Below are 20,053 nucleotides of genomic sequence, written 5' to 3'. Positions count from 1 at the left end.
TTTAGTTAAACACCAGCTCGACGTCTTGACGGTTCAATATCGTGTCTGTTCGACGAAGTGACGTTCAACGAATTTTCATCGACGAAATGGCGGGTGACGGAGTTTCCGACAAGTTTTCCTTCATATTTCCTTTATTACCGAATTTAAAATATAATAAACATTCAGAAATTTAAATTTACAGTATGACGAAACTGCGAGTGCCTTAGTTTAAAGTTGAGCAATATTTGAGTATAGTTACAGATACAAGAAACACCGATTTCCTTTAGGAAATCTTATTCAAATAAAACGCAACAAAACCGAGCATGCTGTGGCGACAACTTGAGGAAACACTGGAGAAGCCCACATGTATCAACTGAAAAAACAGATTTTTCTGCCGGTACCATGTTACTGCGTATAAAGCCAGGTCACCGAGTTAACAATTGAAAGATTCAATCTTTTGTTATGGATATGCTGGAGTCTCCGACCATACGACCCGTATGACCGTCGCTTCATTTGGCAAACTCTTACTTCTGCGGTTTAGGTTTATAGTCCCCCGGCTTGGCGATGCTTTTGTTCTGGTACGCATTGGCTAAACTTTCGTTATTGCATCCATCTGTGGTGCATGTTCGGATATACATAAACGCTGATGTTAACCCATGAGGATCAAAAAGTGACATGGACATCTTATCCGCGTGCTCTTCAATGCAGTCTCTAAATACTTCGACCATTCCTGAAATAATAGATATTAGCAAAACTTTTGAAAAACACTTTAATCGTCTGTTTAACTCTGGCAATGCCAAAAACTCTACAATCTCAGTCAACTTCTTCAGTTTACTTAGAGACGGTGCAATAAATAGTACGCTTTAAAAAAACAAGCTAGCAGTTTCAGTTTCTCAAAACAAAGTTTGCCTCTACCAAGGCATCAGTTACACAGAAGCAAGGCGGGTTGGTTTTAGCAGCTCTCCTGCGAGCTTACTCATGTTTCCCGGGCGAACTGCATAGCTCGCTGCAAAAGTCGCGCAGCCAATCGCTTTGGGGTAGCAGGCCTTATTTATGATCCCCGATACCGTCTCACAGTTTACTCTATTTTCTTTGCTGGCTTGGCAGTAATGACATGATAGCGCTGCAAAAGAGCGAAGTATGTATTCACAGAACACTGGGAATAAACTTTAGAAAATTCGTGGTGTGGTGTATAGTGCGCTGCGTTGGTCCGTACGTCACGGTACGTGTACTTGCATTATACGCCACAAAAACAAAGCATTGTTGGGGGGACCACTAGCAGTGGAAAACGGGAATGGTTTGGGAAACGATGGCCAGATATTTGTTTTCTCAACTTTGACTGAATGCAAAGAGGATTTACCTACAAAATGGTGAGATGCGATCCTTTCTGGCCTCTATGTACAGTCTGTGGTCCTAACAATTCATGAAACAAAGAACAACCTTTGAAACCAAAAGTTGAATGAGGAAGTTTCTTTGGTTTTTGATGTAATCATTGTAATGTTCACTGTTGTGTATGTTTTCTTCTAGAAAGCTTATATGCCGAAACTCCAATGTTGCACAACAGATTAAACTCCATATAACTGCGAAAATCACTTCTCGAAAAGTATTTTTTGCGTTTTATTTGAAACAGTTTGAACTTTTCTGTTTATAGCATGTTTCGATATATCAGCTTTCTAGAAACTAACATACACATCAAATGTACATTGCATCAATGACAAAGAAAATTTCTCATTCAACTTTGGTTTCAAAGTTTTTTTCTTTGTTTGATGAATAGCTTGGTCTTGATTGAGGCCAGTGAGGATCGCGTCACACCGTTGTTTAGCTACCCTCTCTGCGTTTACTCGAAATTGAGAAAACAACGGTGTCTGCTTGATGTACGAAGCAGCGAATTCGTGATGTGCCCGCTGCACCATCCATGCCTGCGTACGATGCCCACATGTGCTGTCCGCTGTGGTTTACAGCGATGGCCCGGTCAGCAAAATGTACAAACGGTTATGGTCTAATCCACCAATTTGCTGTTGCAAATAACGTTCAAAATTACAACAAAAACACGTATCAAGCAACCACTCTCGGTGGCTGCTGGTACAGATTTTCACGCATTCCCAATGGAAGCGATCAGTTACTTGCTACTTTTTTCCTTATTTCTATATTTTCCCCTTTTTGGGCAATAAACTCTTATTTTTGTGGGAGACCGTGTTCTTCCACACCCAGATTCATCTGTATTTCAAGGGGGTGTTAGACCTTCCTCGTGGCAATTTGTAGCTATTGTTTCCAAGCCATCTCGTTTTCCCAAACCCCGCTTTCTAGTGCTAGGGTCTCCTTAAACCGCTACAGAATACATTTCAGCTACCTGTTGTTAATGATAAAAGCACGGCGCAAACCATGCAGGCAACAAGCCAACCGGTGCCAGTCATTGGGCTTGAGGCAGCAACAAACAAAAAGAATTCGTAGAAACCAGCAAGTAGAAATGAGTATGTCCTACGGGACGATCGTCGAAACAAGTGGACGTTGACTGAGGAGTAAAAGCTGCTGAAATGTACCATTAGCACTGTACTGCTCAGGTAGTGGCATATATAGTGGCGGGTGCAGCAACATCAAGTTTAGATGGCCCGACATAATTACGTAAACAGAATAAGTGCAAAATTATTTCTTTTTGGTATTAAATGAAAATAAATTTTTCTGCAACTGGTATCGGACACCACTGTTGCTAGAAAGCAGAGAAGTGATACTTACCTACTTGATACAGGGACTGCAGAATATTGTATATGTACTTACTGTTGGAAATTATATTAGCATTACGCATTGTGGATGTGTAACCTAATAATTATCTGATCATATGCACCCAGCCCAGTACACTGATCTCTAACCGGTGATACATACGGGCCAAGTCCTGTGTCAATGAATGTGTTTACTGTTTACCGTACCCTGTGTTGTACTTAAAGCCGTGTCAGCAGCTTTGATTACTCGAACATTGTGTATCAGTCTAATGAACAATACGACGGGAAGTGTGATAGTTACCGTACGCTGCTTACTGTAAGGTGAAGATACCACACAAGTTATTCGAATGCTGATTTTAGCGGAAATATTGGTACAGTCGAAATATTCGTACAGCTGAATCCTTCGCCGTTTTCCCACCGTCACCAGCAAATGTTGTTAACGAGACATTCGTTCAGGTGCTTTCTGAGCTTAGCGGATGACAACTCAATTGTTGCCGCGTTGCTGTTAGCTAATATACCTCTTCAGCAAAGGCTATGACAATATCTCACAATCAATATAAAGTTTCGACTGTTGTTGAACTCCACGGTTTGTGACGGTCAAAAGATCACTTTCACTTCGACAGATACGCCGAATGAGTAAATCGACGACATGCGGGGCGTGTTGCTACAAAATCAAATCCTCTGTCATCGTGTAACTAAACTGACAAGCGAGCTTAGCGGATGCCAGATACTGCAGCTTCGTAATGTTTACAGATTTAGCGGTTGCTGTTGGCATTTTTGCACTAGAGTTAGTACGATTTAGCCTAAATCTGCTCATTATTTGGTTTTGGTTAGCGCAGAGTATCAGTTCCGTTTGTAAATCCTTGCACATACAAGTGCCCTTTTGTTGTGGACCTATTACGCCGTGGCGATGTGAGCCGCGAAGCAATCCGTTTTTAATTTTTTAACGTGTTTGTGAACATTTGTTTGAAAAATCCTTATGGCCGTGATCTGCTCATGTATTATTGATAAACTCCCATGGATTTCGTGTTGTCAATTGACTGTAAACTAACAAAATAATTTAAAAAATGAAATGTACTTTAAGGTCAAATTTCGGTTTGAAGGAGTAAAAAGATCTCCATACTGATGCCGTATCAGCCGTGGTTTTTATTTCAGAAATACTGACTGTAGTTGCCGGTACTGAACCATGCCGTAAGTAAAACATCGGTCCCGATAGTCGGAGTGTATAGTTTATGAGGCTTCACACCGAAACAGTTGAAACCTGTTTTTACATCGGTTGAATTGCCTGCGGGATCAACAATGACTATGCCGGGCAGCTCCATATCCAGGGGAGAATCACAGAACGCCTGATATGTGCTCGATGCTGACGCTTTTCTGAAACATGCGCGACCGGGATAAGCAATGTGCTCCTGAACATGCCCCAGGTGACACCAACTTGCACCATGTGCCCAGGCTATTTTCAGCTGTCGCAAAGTTGCCAACAGTGCATTGTAATAATCCCGGCAAATTATTTCCGCGCTGCTCTTGGTGAATCCTGACAAAGGGTTTTTTGCACGTATGAAGAAAACTTCTCGTAAGTCCGTCTTGTGACCGACATTGAGATTAGATTTCAGCACGCCTTGTACCGATGATATTCTGACCTGGGTGGATTCGATGGTAGATTTTTGCCGCAATTCAGCTAGATTGGCGCGCTTCAAGTCCATCGATTTTGGGATGATTTTATCTCCTATAACTATGACTTTGTTCTTATTAACACGGGCGTTCAATGACTCATTAGTTTCTTCATTGGCGCTCGCTGTGGCAGTTTTGGATCCTTCGCAGTGTTCAACGGAGATAGAGCCCTTATCCGGTACGCCAACCTTTGCATTGCCGCACTCTTCTTTGCTTGTAGAGTCTGCCTGACTCTTCGCCCAAGCTTCTTTTTTTTCAGTTGACATTTGGTCATATTGGTCTTGCAGTTCACGCGCCACGCGATCCGGACGGCCGTTTTCATCGCTCCAGAATACCGAGTTCCACATCTGTGGCTGAAATTTATTCGTCTCCACCTGCTGAAAGTTGAGCGCTTGGTCAATCAGCGTAACGATTGTGGGCATGTTCTCCTTTGTTAGGAATTCTGCATCGGAAACCTCCGCTGCCATGACGTTCCCCATAACTTCCATTTTAATTTGCTTCGCATCACTTGCCCCGAGATAGGCATAATCTTGGTTTTTGAACCGCTGATTGAGTTCAGTAAACATCTGGGAATTATGGATGTTTTCCACAGTAACCCGCAGTCGCCTCGCTGCGCTCTTCTGTGACTGCATGGTATACTGCACTTCAACGTTCGCAACAAAGTCAGTTGGATATTCACGAATATTGTGAGCGAGTTGCTCGCAAATCGTCATCGACGTGCAAAGCGCTCGGAAGCTGATAGTAGCCGGTTGGGTGGCATAACTTTTCCACATACTGTCGATTTCGATATTGGAGTCCATACCTGTATTTGGAAGAATTCGCATTTCCTCCACCGGAATAACTCGAACCTCATTTACAATAAGATTTAATTGTGATTGGAGTTCTCTGCGTATATGAGCGACCATCCGGTCAGAGTACATGATTACGTCAAAGCGCACTTCAAATCTTCTATCAAATCTGTTTGGAGCCATCGTTGTTGAGGACGCGTTTATAAATAGAGCCGGGGCGAAATAATACTCCCCGTCGTTTTGCAATAGTTTTTTGTACACCAAAATACGGATACCGGAATAAGTCACTGACGCAACGGCTGTGCGCGAGATTTGGTATTTTCCCCAGGATCCTGCCACAATAGCTTCCTCCGCGACAATGCCATCTGCAGGAATTTATGATATTATCCCACAAGACTTTGCTGTTTAAAAGAGTATCTGTGCATGCATGTTTAGAAAAAGCTTCAAAGTTGACGGAGCTTGATTATCAAAAAACGGAAACATTAAAGCATTACCCAGTGCTCTTTTGCGTCCCAAAATGCCTTCTGTGCCGTTGTCGTCATTCCGATAACCTAAAAATATGCAACAGTTATCAACATCTGTAAAAAAATTCACGAGCGACATGGTCACGTGGAGTGCTCGTCCCAATAGTCGCTTAGGTTCTTCCTTATTTGGCGATGCTTTGTTTTCTATGTATCATTCTTTTATTGTTCCACGTGCGAATTACTTTGATCATCAGTTGTGAAATTTAGCCTTCGGCTAGTTTGTTTGTTGCATTCCCATATTATAATGCTAGCGCATTCTATTGTAGAGCAGAAAATAGCCAATAAAGGTTCAACTTCAGCTTTGTCGCCCCGCCACAAAGCTGACATGTGTTGCAAAACGCATAGCCACGTTGCAATTAAGGAGTATTTTTATTGGCAGGAGACTAAAGGTGGCAGCGGCACCTGCCACTGGCAACTGCCACCGACACTGGCAGTGTACTGGCAACCGATAAAACATGGCAGCTGTCGCTATGCCAGAATCCGTACACGGTGATTCTGACACACCAATAATTATAGGTGTACTACGATGGTGTACTATGTTTTTGCAAAAGATTAGATTTTTCTCCTTTTGGACCCGGAAAATGTTCTCTGGTTAGAAATATCTGGAAATATTTAGAAATATTCAGAAAGTACTCAAGTTCGAAAGCATTTCAATAGATCAGAGCACTTCAGTTCGACTCAACAAGCTAAACTGTACATATACAGTGGAAACATCGGTGCTGGCTCCGGGGACCGAATCCAGGTCCAGAGTACTTCAGTTCGAATAAGCATGTTGATTTGTTTAGGAAGCACGAAGAAAATTGTCGGCGACCCAAAGGTCACCCGATGAACCAAAGGTCATGGGCCTCTGTTACAGAAAACTAAAATGTCATCAATCAGGAACGCGTGCTCCCTTCCCTCGCCCGCTGTATAAAAGGGTAGCTGGCTTCGTTCGAACATCTTTTGCGCAAAAAGAGTTGAACTTTCGACTTTAAAAATTCCTTCCTTCTTTTTGACGATAGAAATTTCCTCTTTATCTGGGGGTGTTTTGATTTTCGAAGAAAATAGCTGAATTTCTGAGAATTCTAATGTTACCATGTGTATGCTGACCTGAAGCGGACGTGTTCGGGAATCTCCCTCGTCAAATGTACTGTATGTATTTCGGATTTTCGGCAGTTGCCTTGTTTTACCACTTGCCATTACCTGTACTGATACATGACACTGCCGCCTGTTATCCCTTGCCTTTTTGTGCTAACGATTACGTAGTACTGGAAACTTCAAAGCATGAAATTAAATCTCGAGACTTTCTGGAATTACTCTTTTGCCTTTTGACATATTTTCGATGAATTTCCGTGTTACTTCCAACAGCGCTTTCGTTTATCTCTTTAAACAAGAAAAGCAGGCTACTAGAAGCACTGTCAATACTGTTGCTTACTTGCTATTACTGCTGTTACAAATATCTTACCTGACCTCGCGCATTCAAGCAATGAGGGCATCCGGGGTTGAGCATAAGGATGCCCGATAAGATAAGCACAATAACCATAGAAAAAAGTAACATACCATAAGCACATGTTTCGTGAAAAATGGTTGTCGTTTGGGAAAGGGATCGTCTTCCCAAAGCTCCCTTTTGATAAATCTGAATATTATATTGGTTTGTTTCATTTCTCTTGAAGGCAGAAAATACCCTTTTAAAAAACGGTTCTGAAGCCATTTTCAGGTAATTGATTGAAAACAAAAACGCTTAAGTTAGGCAAATTACTACAACCTATGGTATCCAACAAGCTGAGAAAGCGGATGCCTGTGGGGTGGGCTTGCTTCATTGAATTCGTATTACAAAGTACTAAAATTGCTCCTCTTATTTACTTGATAGAAAAATGTTTATTTCACGGTGGCACAAAACAACACACCTGCAAATGCATTGCTTAGCAGCCTGAAAAGGCAGTCAGCCCGATGCACTTTGGCATTTCCGTACGATATTCACTACAAAGCAACAAAATAATTAATATAAATACTGTATTGTATGCGAGCATGGTACATAACACTTCGAATGTTGTCGCTTGTACTATTTGGCCCTAGATAACGATGATCCCATCCTAATATGGAAAGCAGTATTTCCGACGAAAAACCTGCAAACTCATTTGGAGTAAAGCGAATCCTGTTGTATATTATCATAGCAGTTCTTGCAATATCAGTAATAATAAATATTCTTCTTGCGGTATTCGTGTCTCTACTGTCGAAAAGGACCGTGGCGGCTGAAGGTGGATGTACCAGAGCAGACGTGCTATTTCATTCTATGCTAAAGCAGTCATACAGATAGCCGAGATTTTTGTTCGTACTGTCATTTTCTTTAACGACAATCTCAATGAAAATTTAGGAGACAGGCAGCCAGTTTTGAATTACTTGAAGCCTGAATTTTTTCAACAGGTCCGAATGGCAGCACAGCGCTTCATCCAAACGGGACCATTCGAGGTATTGTTCCCCATGCAAAGCTGGGCAAAATGCTGCTTTTTACTAGGGTTTCATTACAGCGCGAGCGGCCAATGTGTCGGGGGAACCGATACAGAACAGCTATTGGGGACGACTGGAAATATTCCGTACGGCGTCCTTAACGGTGAAGTATAAGGGTTTCGTTGCTCCATTGTACCAAACACGTCAAGACCCAACGCTGTATTATTTTGCGCCAGCAATGATTTTTCTTCCGGGGAGTGCCAAATCTGTGCGCAACAATGTTGCGGGAAAATTCCAACTGGAATTCACTTTGCTGCTGTACGATGACTCGTACATCGCATACCTCAGAACTGCAGTCTTTAAGCAAGTAAAGGTCCGGGCCGAACTTCGTGTAATTCCTATTGAAGAGATACGTATTGACTCGGTTGGCACATTATCAACGGAATACGAAGTCGATAACAACTGGAAACCGTACACTCGTCACCCATCCCAAATGACCTTTCGGATTTTTTGTATAAACGAAGACGCATGCGTGTCCGCTGAAGATTACGCGACTTCGTTTCCGAGAGATTTTGTCTCTAATCTAGTTGTATTCATGAGCCTGCAAAGCCAAGTGAGCAACTCGCGTAGAGTGACCGTCAGCGCGGAGCACATCGCCAACAGTAAGCTGTTCACGGAACTTAATCAGCGCTTGAAGGGCAAAACTGAGGTGTACTTGAGCGATGATGACGCTAAACAGATGACCCAAGAAGTGTCCCAGAACATTATGGCATCGGAGGTTAGCGATGCGGAGTTTGTTAGCCAAGAATCGTCTCCTACCTTAATCGGGCTCATTGAAGCAGCGCTTCAGATGTCATCCGCTTCATCGGCGGGATTCGACGAACGGAAATGGGGATCGGTTTTCTGGCAAGATGACAATGCCCGTCCAGATAAAGTCACGTCACTTGTCAACGAAGTTTACGAAAAACTTGACCAAGAAACCAGAAACTTGATCAAGACGGCCGCTTCAAATACTACGGTGGACCATGTTTGCGTCGGCAAGAACGTTGCATCCGCAGCTACTGCAGCTACTACAGCCCCAGCAGCTTTGAAGACTACTACCGATGCGGATGCAGATGACGATGATGACGATGATGATGACGATACAACCAAAACAACGAAGAAAGGCGAAACAACTGGAACAACGAAGAAAGGCATAACAACATCCAAAAAGCCGACATCCAAAAAGCCTGCAGCAACAACAGCGAAAAAGCCTAAACCTACGACCTCCAAACCCAAACCAACAACTAAGAAAAAGCCACCAACAACAAAGAAGGCCCCGAAGCCAACACCAAATAAAAAACCCGCTAAAAGGCACCTCGAATCCAGTGATCAGTTTATAGATTCTAATTGGTACGACTGGTACAGCCGGGATATACATCAACTGCCATTTGTTCAGGATCGCCAGGCTGAAAGCCCTGGCGAATCTACAATAACGCTATCTACCCTCGGAGACGACCACACTGCAGATACCAATGACACTGGAGATATAACAGCGGAAAAAGAAGAAAATGAAGATGGGTTAAAAATAATTCTCGGGCTAATTGTACTGCAAGAAGTGGCACCTACAACGTATTTCAGCTTGCTCGCTGCTGGAAACAGTAGCACTCTAGACAACAATCAGCGCGGATGTAATTTATCAAAAGATGCTTTCACTGAGAATCCACAGTCGGTCGATCCAGATGTGATGAACGGAACTGGAAACAACAGCTTAGGCTTACCTTTGATAAACACCACATTTGATATCGCGGTGGCAACGCGATTACGTTCTGTTATGCAGGAGGTCACCACAGCGTACATGTTGGGAGAAGCTGTGGTCATGTCCATGAAAAATGGAACAGACGCATCGAATGAAACGGTGGAGATCCCGGGAGACGGTACTAAAAAATTTTGGTTGTTGTATACATTAATTCTGTACGCCAAAGGCTGCAGTAGGTTTGGTTTTTTAGAAGGGAATGAAGACGTGACGACAGCCGCGCCGGAGAACGACTATACATTGTCATCGGAGGAAACCAACGGAAAGGGTGACAGCAAAGCCCTGCAACACTGGAGTGGATTTGAATCAGAAATTCGTGGAAAATTCCAGCTCCATCAGCTAAGTGAACAGAAAGCCTCAGGTATAGAAGCAATAACTTTCTGTCAAATAAATTCTGAAAATCAGTTGAAGAAGAATGTCTGATTGGCTCAGTATCCTCTTCTTAAGGTTCATTGTACCGCGGTTTATGTTTGGAATTTGTTCTTTCTGATCAAATTTTTGAGTACTAATCTTGGTTTTCAGGGACATCTTCGAAGCCAAAAAGCAAATTAGCTTCTTACCTTCAGAATACAGCGTCTGCTGTCAGTTCATTCGTGAATCAGAAGGGCAAACTAGGTGACTGATACGACAACCTTTCAGAGGCGAATTGACACGCTTTGTTTGCTCATCTTTAGGAAGCGCAAGTAAGCCCGCCAAACCTAGCGCCATCATCACCGCCATCACTAACATTGGTTCCGCCATCAAAAACAGAGGTCTGAACTCTGTAGTGCTGAAATCTACGTCCTCGAAACTTTTGTACTCTCTTTCAGATAACTCCACAAAGGTAATAAATGGGGTTGGAAGTCTGCTATCGCTCAGCGCTGCCGTCAGCAGTGTACTGGTTAAACCCGGTAAGCATGTTTCATGTTTAAATCGCAGCAGCTGCTTATTAGCTAATCGATGCTTCTCCTTACGCAAATATATTAATTTGTATGGATTTCATCTAGATAATACAAGCTCCAACGGGGCGAAGTTCGCCAGTTCTCTGCTTAATAGCGCTGCTTCGGCATTTCAAGCAGTTTACCAAACCACAAAAGGAACAAGTATGTTTCTTAGCACATACAGATACTTCGACACTGTAGGGTGGCTAAGTACTATTAAAAGATACACATACGCACCCCAGATGCTTACTGTAATTGCTTATCTATTCATGCAAAAATTTGATAATAAGAAAGATAACTCTGTTATTTATTTCTACAAGTATGGTTACGTCGGCTAAGGTCGCTTTTCTGCCGTGTTTCTTTTCCCCTGCAGTCTGCATGATTCGGTCTCACCTTTTTCCTCTCTCTATATAATTACTTACCAAAATTTTTTCAGCGAAGACGCCGTCAGCAGCCAGTCAGTCTTCTACAGTCGGAGCAGCCAAAAGTACTACCGAAAGGCCTAGCAGCGCTACCACCGAAAAGGGCACGGCCGCTACCAGTCCAAATGTTTCCCCTGACCAGACGGCGGGAAAGCCAGCGGTGTATTCCTGCACAGACGGCCCACCTGTGACCACATCTAGCAGTAAGGAACTGGACGAATGGAACAGGCTGATGACAGAAAAGCGCAACGTTGTGAAATGGAAAGGGGAAAAATTTGAACCCAAGGAGTTAAGTCTAAAGCGAGTCAATTTAGCTCATATGTCGTCAACAACGACAATCCATTCTCAGCAAGTTCGCATATCCACCGCTAGTGCGGTAATGAAAACTAACATCAACTTCATAATTCCTGAAGAGTCTGAAGGGGAGGAGTACCCAAATCGGAGCAACGCAGAAGTATTTTTCGTGCGTTCAAATTCATCTTCTACGGGATTTTCGTATGACGATGCTGAAAACATCTGTGCAGTGCTGGAAGCAGATTTAGCCACTCTGGAGCAAGTGAAGAAAGCTTTTCTGAGAGGAGCACAGTGGTGCTTTGTTGGCCATGTGCAAGGCAACAGGTTGAGTTACCCAGGTAGACTTTGTTCGCGTGCGCTACAATCAGAAATGCCGGGAACGCGTACTGCTGCTGTCTGCAGTCGAGAGCTTGGACATATGCCAGGACAAGTGCATGAAATGACAAACCTAGAGCCAAGCGCGGTTGTACCTGTGGCGACCTGCATAGGTCAGAAACCGCCACGGGACAGTGTATTCTTGTATGATAAGCAGCAAATTCTGATCGGACCGTTCAACTCAACTAGATACAGTATGTACGGCGATATGGCAGAAATTTATACCTATTAACATCAATATTTTGTGGATTTCACATAAATATTTACATGAAAATGTATAATCAAACAGTTCGCGCTTTCTGCTTTCTGTGCAACGGTACATAGAGTATTTCGTAGTGATGGTCTGTTCGATAGAATAATATCGTAAATATCAATCCTACCGACCTGACTCGACGACAGGATTAACTACTGTAATAATCCTAGTGTGGCATTACTAAATAGAAATAATGCTAAAGCTACGATGTACGTGAAGCGAGAATCTGACACTGCATTCCAACGATAAATTTATTTACTATTTCTAAATTCCGACACTCTAAACTTTCCTTTTTGGTGTTGTTTAAGCGTAGCGTCATCACAGAGACCATGTCTCTGTATTATCCTTAACCTATCTGAAGCCTAGAGAGGGCAACTGCTCCACTGCAAGGACAATAAACTTTGATTTATTCACTGCCAAACTCAGAAGGAGAACTGTAACGTGGTAGAAGTATTGCCGGTTGAAGTCTTCGTATGATTATCATTTTTTGAGGATTATTGAGTTTTACGTCATTGACGCTATCGTGCATGATACTGTATTTTATTATGACATCAAGAGTTGCATGAACCAGGATTAATCTGATTGTCAAGCAGATTGTTATCGTAAGTCCGAAAATTTATATTTTTTTGTGGTTTGTTATCTATTTTCTGCATATTCCCAGCTTATGTCAAAAAATAAAACTCTCCCGATGCCATTTTACGTGGATGTGGATTGCAGAAAGTTTGAACCGGCACCGAACGCCTTCAGTTACCGCGATCTGGTGTTTTACTGTTGCAAGCATTCGTGAAACAAGTCTCCATTTCGGTAAAATAAAATGCTTCCGACAGGTTATTCGGATCGCTGTTAGCGAAGTTTAGAGTTCCATTTAAATACATCCTCGTTATTGGTGATCCATCGGGGAAACCACAGTCTCTTTTAACAGTTCCAGACCCTGCAAAACGCTTGCCTAATTTTGGCTTTCGTTGCTCATTTTGGCTGGCAGTATTTTCTTGGTGAATGCTCCGCGTATCACCTTTTCACCACCGTTGGCGCCTAATGCCACCTTTCTACCACCTTTCTCAGTTGGCTCCTCATACCACATTTTGCACGCCACTTTTGACCCCGCATGCCACCATAAATTTTTTTAAACTTTTAATAAAATATTAAAATAAATCTGTTTGGACAATTGGATCGGTTTCTACGGTGACCTGTTCTACGGCTTACACGGTCTGATTTGCCGCCACATTATTATCGCCACATTAGAGAGAATCATTCAGTTATTTTAGATGTCAAAATCTAATATAAAATGGGTTGATAAGTAAAAGTATCAAGAACTACTAAATAATTGGTGGTATGCGGAGTCAAAACGGGTGTGCAAAGGTAGTATTAAAGCCAAATGTGGTAGAAGGTGGTATGTGGAGCCTTCACCTGTTTTCTTTGGGCGCGCAAGGAAAACATAGTTAAACTGGCTAATGGTTGATTGCGAAAAGGGCCCATCAGCCGTGTAACTGGAATCATCAACCTTTTTGCCGGATTTCGCAAAAAGGTCGATACTACGAGTACGAGTACAAAAACCTTTCCGTAAAACTGGATGTACCATTCTGCCGGTGGCACCTTATAGGCGCTCGTTGAAAGGCTCTCTTTAAAATTTTCACAAACGACATATTGACGCACTGTTTACATCACACTTAAAGCACTGCTTAAAGCTTTTGGGAAGGAGTAAACCCCCAAAAATCAGGAGACCGTATGGGCGATCGCTCTGGATCTTCGATTCTTGGATTAGAGGGTTTCATATTAAGATAGCCTAATTTTGTTGAATCATCCTGTCCCCTCCAAAAAAACAATACCTTATAACCATATATAAAAAACCGATAAAAATGCGCAACAAAGGCTGTGGGAGATGTTTCTTGACAAATTTAATGGCAACCTCGCGGCGGGTCTTTTCAGAATGCTAAAGTGCAGACTTCGACACCACTTGTACCGCCCGAGTTAGTTTGTGGTTTCTGATGACTGTTGCAACTGTGAAATCAAAGGAAACAGCCACCAGTCCGGCGGAATGGTTGTTAAGATTACGCCAAAAAGTTAAAGTATTTGAGGTGCCGACCAAAAAGGTTGATGCAGTTTTGCTGGAAAGGTAGTTTACGAAACATAAACCTTTCCATATTCCGGTGGAAAGGTTGACGCTCTTCTTTAACCTTCACCCGTTCACCTTTCTGCCAGTGACAGGCGTTTTTATTTAGCTAGTTCTGCAGTGACTGTTTCGATTACCAGAAGGAGAAGAAAATTATTGCTTACCGTTTGAGTCTGATCCGATCGCGAACTGGGTGTTTAAGTAAATACAGTAACTGGTTGTCTTTGGACAACTAATTATTTGGTGTGGTCTGATTTCAGAACAAGCGTCCATGTTTTCTACTCTGCATTTATAGCATTCCACGGAAAATGCTACCAACACATCAATTTTAAACTGGATAAACCCATAAAAAAAGGAAATGTCGAACTACTTGTTGGGTGTTAACTTACTTTGCACAATCATGCTGCCAAAAACGAAGAGAACCTGCAGCCCCCAAAGGTTTGAATGTGGAGATAATGGGCCCATGATTGACGGACATGAATCATTCAACGAATTAAAGCACTCAACAAATGAACATTTTCAGACATCTGTGCAAAAGTCCTCGGAAATCTGGAAAACAGGTTCTCCTCATGCGGAAACGGTCATGTGCTCTTATCAGTACTATCCTACTGTTTAAAGGCTTATTGTAGCGACAGACAACAGTCAGACCGCAGAATGTGCGTAGGACTACAAAGTATTGTGTACGGAAAATTAGCTTACGTGCAGCGCGTATAGGCACTAATGCCCACGGATTTGCACGAACAGTGAATACGCTGCTGGTCTGATATTTTCCCGTACACAACTTGCAATTGAGAGATGGCTTGCGTTGGGAAAGATGGGTTAGGAAACAAAGCCGGGTTATACGGAAGGGCTGTTACCAGGGGCCTAGTGCTGAATCTGCTGATGTTGAATTTGACAAGTAATGGGATTCGGTAATCATCTCTATCTAAGATTCATTAAAAGCTTCGTGCAGATTAAACCTTTGAAGTTACTATACTTTTTTTAAAAATATTTTATGACAATTATGTAGATTTCTATTAAGTGGTTGTGACTTGTGAACAAAAGTGTAAATGGTCTGAGATTCAGAAAATTTATTTAAAATTTAGTACTAGTGCAATTATAGAATGTTTTAGAAAGGTCAACGCTGAATTTTTGAATTCAAAATTACTGTAGCCCCTAGACGAACTTGCACCACTTTCAGATCCGGCCTCTGCCTGCAGGCCCTGCACCCTGCCGGTTATTTAGCATGATGCCTCCCCCCACCAGGCAGCGCACACGTTGATTTAAAAATTTTACCAGCTGAACTGTGAAACCTCAACCCCAGCCAGGGGCACCCCAAAAACCACAACAGTTGTGGGTTTACACTTGAATAATACAGTTTCAGATCTCTGCATTCGCTTCTTTTAATTTGTGTTGCCAATACTTAAAACAAAAATTTGGCTGGTTCTAAAACAGCGCCAAGGAACGGCTGGAAATTAAAACAAAACGCCATATATTTTCGCAACGTGCACTAATAGACCGCGTGGGATAACAAAGTGCCGCTCGTGGCAAAATTCAAACGGATACGAAAATTCGAATTCCGCCTCCACCTCAATCGGCATTTTCAGTTCATTTTGGCAAGCCGTTTCAGGTCGCTTACACAGCTGTGCGATTTGTAATGCCATAATTGAGCACAAGCAGGACGCGCGGCGCTTACGCGCCCACGGTTTCAAACGCCTTAAAAGTGTGGGCACCGCAAGCGTGGCCTTCGATGACCAAATGCTTAATAAGGCGGGTACCGCACGCGCGGTGATCAAAGGCTTAAACGGCCTTCGGTGACCAAAGGCTTAAAGGGCCTTCAGTGACCAAAGGCTTAATAGGCCTTCGATGACACCAAGGCTTAAAGGGCCTTTGGTGACCAAAGGCCTTCGTGTAACCAAAGCTTGAAAGGCCTTCAGTGACCAAAGGCTTAACAAGGTGGGTGCCGCACACTTGGCCTTCGGTTACTAAAGGCTTAAAAGGTGGGTAACGCAAGGTTTGTTAAGACACTAATGTCTTGAAGCTTAGTAAGGACTAGCGCTTAAGGTGGGATCCGGTTTATCAGGCGAAGGTTTATACAGGTGAAGGTATTATGAAGCTAAGTAAGCACAAAGGCGTAAAAACACATGTTTAAGTGGTTGCAAAAGCTTAAAAGCCGCCAGGCCTGTTCCGGCCAGTTAGAAACGTTAGGCTGTTTCTGGTCAGTCAGAACGTCTGGAGGCAGGAGCGTTCCGGAGTTACGGTTCTGCTTTAATATATGAACAAGCAAAGCGCGGGGCGCTTACGCGCCGCGCTGCAGTGCAAAGGCTGTTCCGGTCAGCCAACAGTTCCAAGTAAACAGGTTTCTAAATTTCAATAAAATCGAAAAGGTTTTAGCCGGGGCCAGGTTTATACAGAAAGGCTTCAGCTGCGGAAGATTGAAAAAGTTGATTCCGCAAACGCACATTTCGGTTGTGTGATGTACTGTAACCTTGCGGTTGGCAACGGTATGGTTGTCAACCTGGATGTACGTGCGCAGGTCACTATTTGACCATCAGTTGACTGCCGGCGATGATGAAGTAAAGTTGTATTTTTATGAATACATGATATTGGCGTGAAGGGCTCAGATCTTTTAAAAAGGCAGCTATGTCTACGGCTACGGGTAATACTAGTAGTACCGCACGTCCTCCATCACTATCCGCAGCCACTGCTGCTGCCCGAGCGGAAGGGGGAAAGGGACAACAATTATTAAGGATTATGCCGTTTCACCCCGCCACGATGGAATGGCCGTACTGGAAGCTAAGATTGAAGAATCAACTCTTCCTAATCAAAGTACCGACGGATTACCATGTGGCCTTTCTTCTGGATGCTCTGAGTCCGGAGCCATTCAAACTTTTGGCAAAGATGTGCAAGCCGCAGGAACCGATGGATCTACCGATCGCCGACCTATACGCACGCCTGGATTCTGCTTACACTGTACCGACAATGTGGATCGCCCAGTGGGTGAAATTCTTCAGTACAAAGCAGAAGCCGGAAGCGACCTTGATCCAGTTTTCGTGTGATTTCGGGCGAAGGCGGAGACATGTCACTTTCCGGACGACGTAAGGGAGAAGAATATAATTGCAGCATTCGTCATGGGGCTGAAAGATGAAGTGGCGACGAAGAAGCTCTGTACAAAGTCGTTGGCAACACTTCAGGACGCCTGGAATGCCGCCATTGAAATAGAAATGACCAGAAAAGAGTTGCAAATGGACGATATGAAAACGGAAGTCAACAAGATTTCCCAGAAAGGAAGAAAGAACAGTCAGGGTGCCGGGAAAGAGTGTTACCGGTGTGGCCGCCGCAACCATTCCCCGGGCAGGTGTTACTTCCGCGACAAGCGGTGCAACACTGGTGATGAAAAAGGGGGACACATCACGCGTAGCCGTCAGTTACAGTTACAAAGGTTTAAAAGAGCGGGCACCGCATGCGTGACATTCGGTTACGAAAGGCTAAAATGGGTGGGTACTGCACGCGGGGCCTTCGGTGACCAAAAGCTCAAAAAGGCGGGTTCCGCACGCGGTGCCTTCGGTGACCAAAGGCTTAGGAGGCATTCTTTGACCAAAGGCTTGAAAAGCTTTCGGTTACCTACGGCTTAACGAACCTTCTGCGTAAGAGAAAAAAAGTAGATTCCGCAAATGTACGTTTAAGTTGCAAAAGCCTGAAAATTTTCATGCGGCACACTTACCTTTCAGTTACAGAGCCTAAATGGTTTCATCCGGCACACACATCTTTCAGTTACACAGTTCACAGGGTATCAACCGGCACACGCACGTTCTATTTACTAAGCCAATAAGGTTTCATCAGGCATACGCACCTTTCAGTTACACTGTTTAGATGCTGTCATCCGGCACACGGACCTTTCAGTTACACAGTTTAAAGGGTTTCATCTGGGATCTGGTTCATCGGATGACTTCAGAAAGTCTAAAAGGCTTTACAGCGCGCGGTAGTTTTGGCTGATCGGGTAGTTCTAGTTGATCTGGTAGTTACAATGGACGCCAAAATTGTCTTACACTTATGTAATCACAAAACTCGCGCAACCAAGCAGTTTTCCGTACTCAGCCAGCCAAATTTTTGACTGGCCATCGGCCTGCTGACATTTACACTTGCACCTTGCGCATTTCCCAACGAAAACCATCGACCAATATTTCAAACGAATGAGGAAAAAATTTCAAGAATTTTGATACCAAACAAGGTGTTCTTTATAAGATCTAAGAGATAATCCAGGCATCTAAAGTTTCTCGTAGACATAGCATAGGATTTGCATCTGCGGTTTGGTTTCAGTTTTCATACAGAAATCGTATGCTTTGTCTACGACAAACTAAAATGGCTCGATTTTCTCTTAGATCTCATGAAGGATAACCCGTTTGGTATCAAAATTCTTGAAATTTTTTTGTCTTTCGTTTGAGATACTTCTATGGCTTGATGGTTTTCGTTAGGAAATACGCCAGGAACAAGTGTTCGTATTCTTGCGCGCTTTCTGTTTATTGGTCATTTGGTCCTGGCCATTTATTTTTATTGGTCATTCGGTCCGGGACCGAATGTAAGAGAATTTTGGCTTCCATTGTATGATTTATCTGGCAGATCTGGCTAATCTGTTAGTTCTGGCTGGTCTGCTTGATCTGGTAGTTCTGGTTTATCTGGTAGTTATGTTTTATCTGGCAGATCTAGTTAATCTGGTAGTTCTGGCTAGTCTGCTTGATCTGGTATTTCCGGTTTATCTTGCGGATCTGGTGTTTCTGGCTACTCAAGTAAAAGTTTGCAAAGGCACTAAGGTTTCGAAACCTTAGTAAGGCGAAGGTTGAATGTAGGTCTAGTTGTTCTGGCTGAATATTTCGTACAGACTCTAAGGTTTCGAAAGCTTAGTAAGAGTTTAACGCTTGAAAGCCAAAAGGTTGGTTCTGGCCAATAGGAAAGTATCTGCTGGTTCTGGCCAATCCGAAAGGTTTGGAGGCGGTCGGGTGACCCACAGACATTTCTGCTTTAATATAAGAGACAAGCACAGCGCGCGGCGCTTACGCGCCGCGCTGCAGTGCAAAAGCGGTTCTTGTCGGCTGGGCTCTTTTTGCTAAACGAATCGAAGTGAAACAGTTTTATATGCTAAATAAGTCTTATTGAAAAAGGACTACAGTTACTGTATAAAAAATGGGTTAAACCGAAATTCTTCTGCTACCAAACGCTTAAAAGCGTAAACAAATAAGGCGTAACCTTCGGTAATGTCAGGGCGGGCTTATGATTCAGCCCTTCTGTCATTGGTTGGTTTTGGGTTTTTTTCTGTCTGGGCATATTCATGCGTTTTGACGGCTCTGTAAGGCAGCTGCGCTGCCTACAGAGACCAGTTGGTTTTGGGCTGGCGCGCAAGCGCGGTGTGTGTCAGATTTCGGCATTAAAGCCTTCATCCGGGTTTGCTTTGTTCCGCCGTCGATGGTCGGTGCGCGCCTAGCCAGCGCCACCTGACATGGTAGCAGACTCGTTCGGTTTTCCTTCCGACGAGACCTCTGATCCCCAGTGAAGGCATCGGTCGAACTACGCTGATCGCCTATAAGTAGGCCAGCAATCCCGCGACCAACATCTCCTGCATCATACAGGCTTCATTGGAAGCCTGCTGCGCGACGGATTATTCATACGGGTCGGCGCCTAAAAGTAGGTCCCCCGCAGCTTTGGCTCCCCGCTCAAAAACTGAGTTGGGTACGTCCCTGTTGACCAAATAAGCGCCCTACCGGGTTGCATGATACGGGTCAGCGCCTAAAAGTAGGCCTCCCG

The 20,053-nt window shown here is 43.5% G+C and overlaps 2 protein-coding genes and 1 long non-coding RNA gene across 8 annotated transcripts; 1 reads left to right on the top strand and 2 right to left on the bottom strand.

The window, feature by feature from the left end:
• Nucleotides 1-3,686: 3,686 nt before the first annotated feature.
• On the bottom strand, nt 3,687-7,540 carry LOC129602194 (uncharacterized). 3 transcript variants are annotated; one of them, XM_055501169.1, is made up of 4 exons: nt 7,129-7,540; nt 5,650-5,706; nt 5,431-5,520; nt 3,687-5,169 (listed from the first exon to the last, which is right to left on the bottom strand). In XM_055501169.1, exons 1-4 carry the CDS (start codon nt 7,367-7,369, stop codon nt 3,848-3,850), a joined length of 1,710 nt encoding a protein of 569 aa, XP_055357144.1. In that variant the 5' UTR covers nt 7,370-7,540; the 3' UTR covers nt 3,687-3,847. The 3 variants fall into 3 exon arrangements, with proteins under 3 accessions (XP_055357144.1, XP_055357142.1, XP_055357141.1); XM_055501167.1 differs by having other exon boundaries at nt 3,693-5,520; nt 7,124-7,539; XM_055501166.1 differs by having other exon boundaries at nt 3,693-5,520; nt 7,129-7,539.
• Nucleotides 7,541-7,618: 78 nt separating this feature from the next.
• Nucleotides 7,619-12,809, top strand: LOC129602195 (uncharacterized). Of its 4 annotated transcripts, none has more exons than XM_055501170.1 (10): nt 7,620-7,916; nt 8,083-8,127; nt 8,187-10,022; nt 10,095-10,262; nt 10,424-10,516; nt 10,576-10,653; nt 10,711-10,791; nt 10,888-10,983; nt 11,258-12,106; nt 12,479-12,809. In XM_055501170.1, exons 1-10 carry the CDS (start codon nt 7,757-7,759, stop codon nt 12,529-12,531), a joined length of 3,459 nt encoding a protein of 1,152 aa, XP_055357145.1. In that variant the 5' UTR covers nt 7,620-7,756; the 3' UTR covers nt 12,532-12,809. The 4 variants fall into 4 exon arrangements, with proteins under 4 accessions (XP_055357148.1, XP_055357145.1, XP_055357147.1 ...); XM_055501172.1 differs by having other exon boundaries at nt 12,474-12,809; XM_055501173.1 differs by lacking the exon at nt 12,479-12,809 and having other exon boundaries at nt 7,619-7,916; nt 11,263-11,474.
• LOC129602196 (uncharacterized) lies at nt 12,694-15,075 on the bottom strand. Its single transcript, XR_008692368.1, has 3 exons — nt 14,665-15,075; nt 14,440-14,586; nt 12,694-13,096 (listed from the first exon to the last, which is right to left on the bottom strand). It is a non-coding gene; the product is annotated as an uncharacterized LOC129602196 (long non-coding RNA).
• Nucleotides 15,076-20,053: the final 4,978 nt, after the last annotated feature.

This window comes from Paramacrobiotus metropolitanus, unplaced genomic scaffold (genome assembly GCF_019649055.1).
Source record: "Paramacrobiotus metropolitanus isolate TYO unplaced genomic scaffold, Prichtersi_v1.0 Parri_scaffold0000357, whole genome shotgun sequence".
NCBI lineage: Eukaryota > Metazoa > Tardigrada > Eutardigrada > Parachela > Macrobiotidae > Paramacrobiotus > Paramacrobiotus metropolitanus.
The sequence above is the reverse complement of the archived record's forward strand: the minus strand, read 5'-3'. Positions and strand labels throughout refer to the sequence as shown.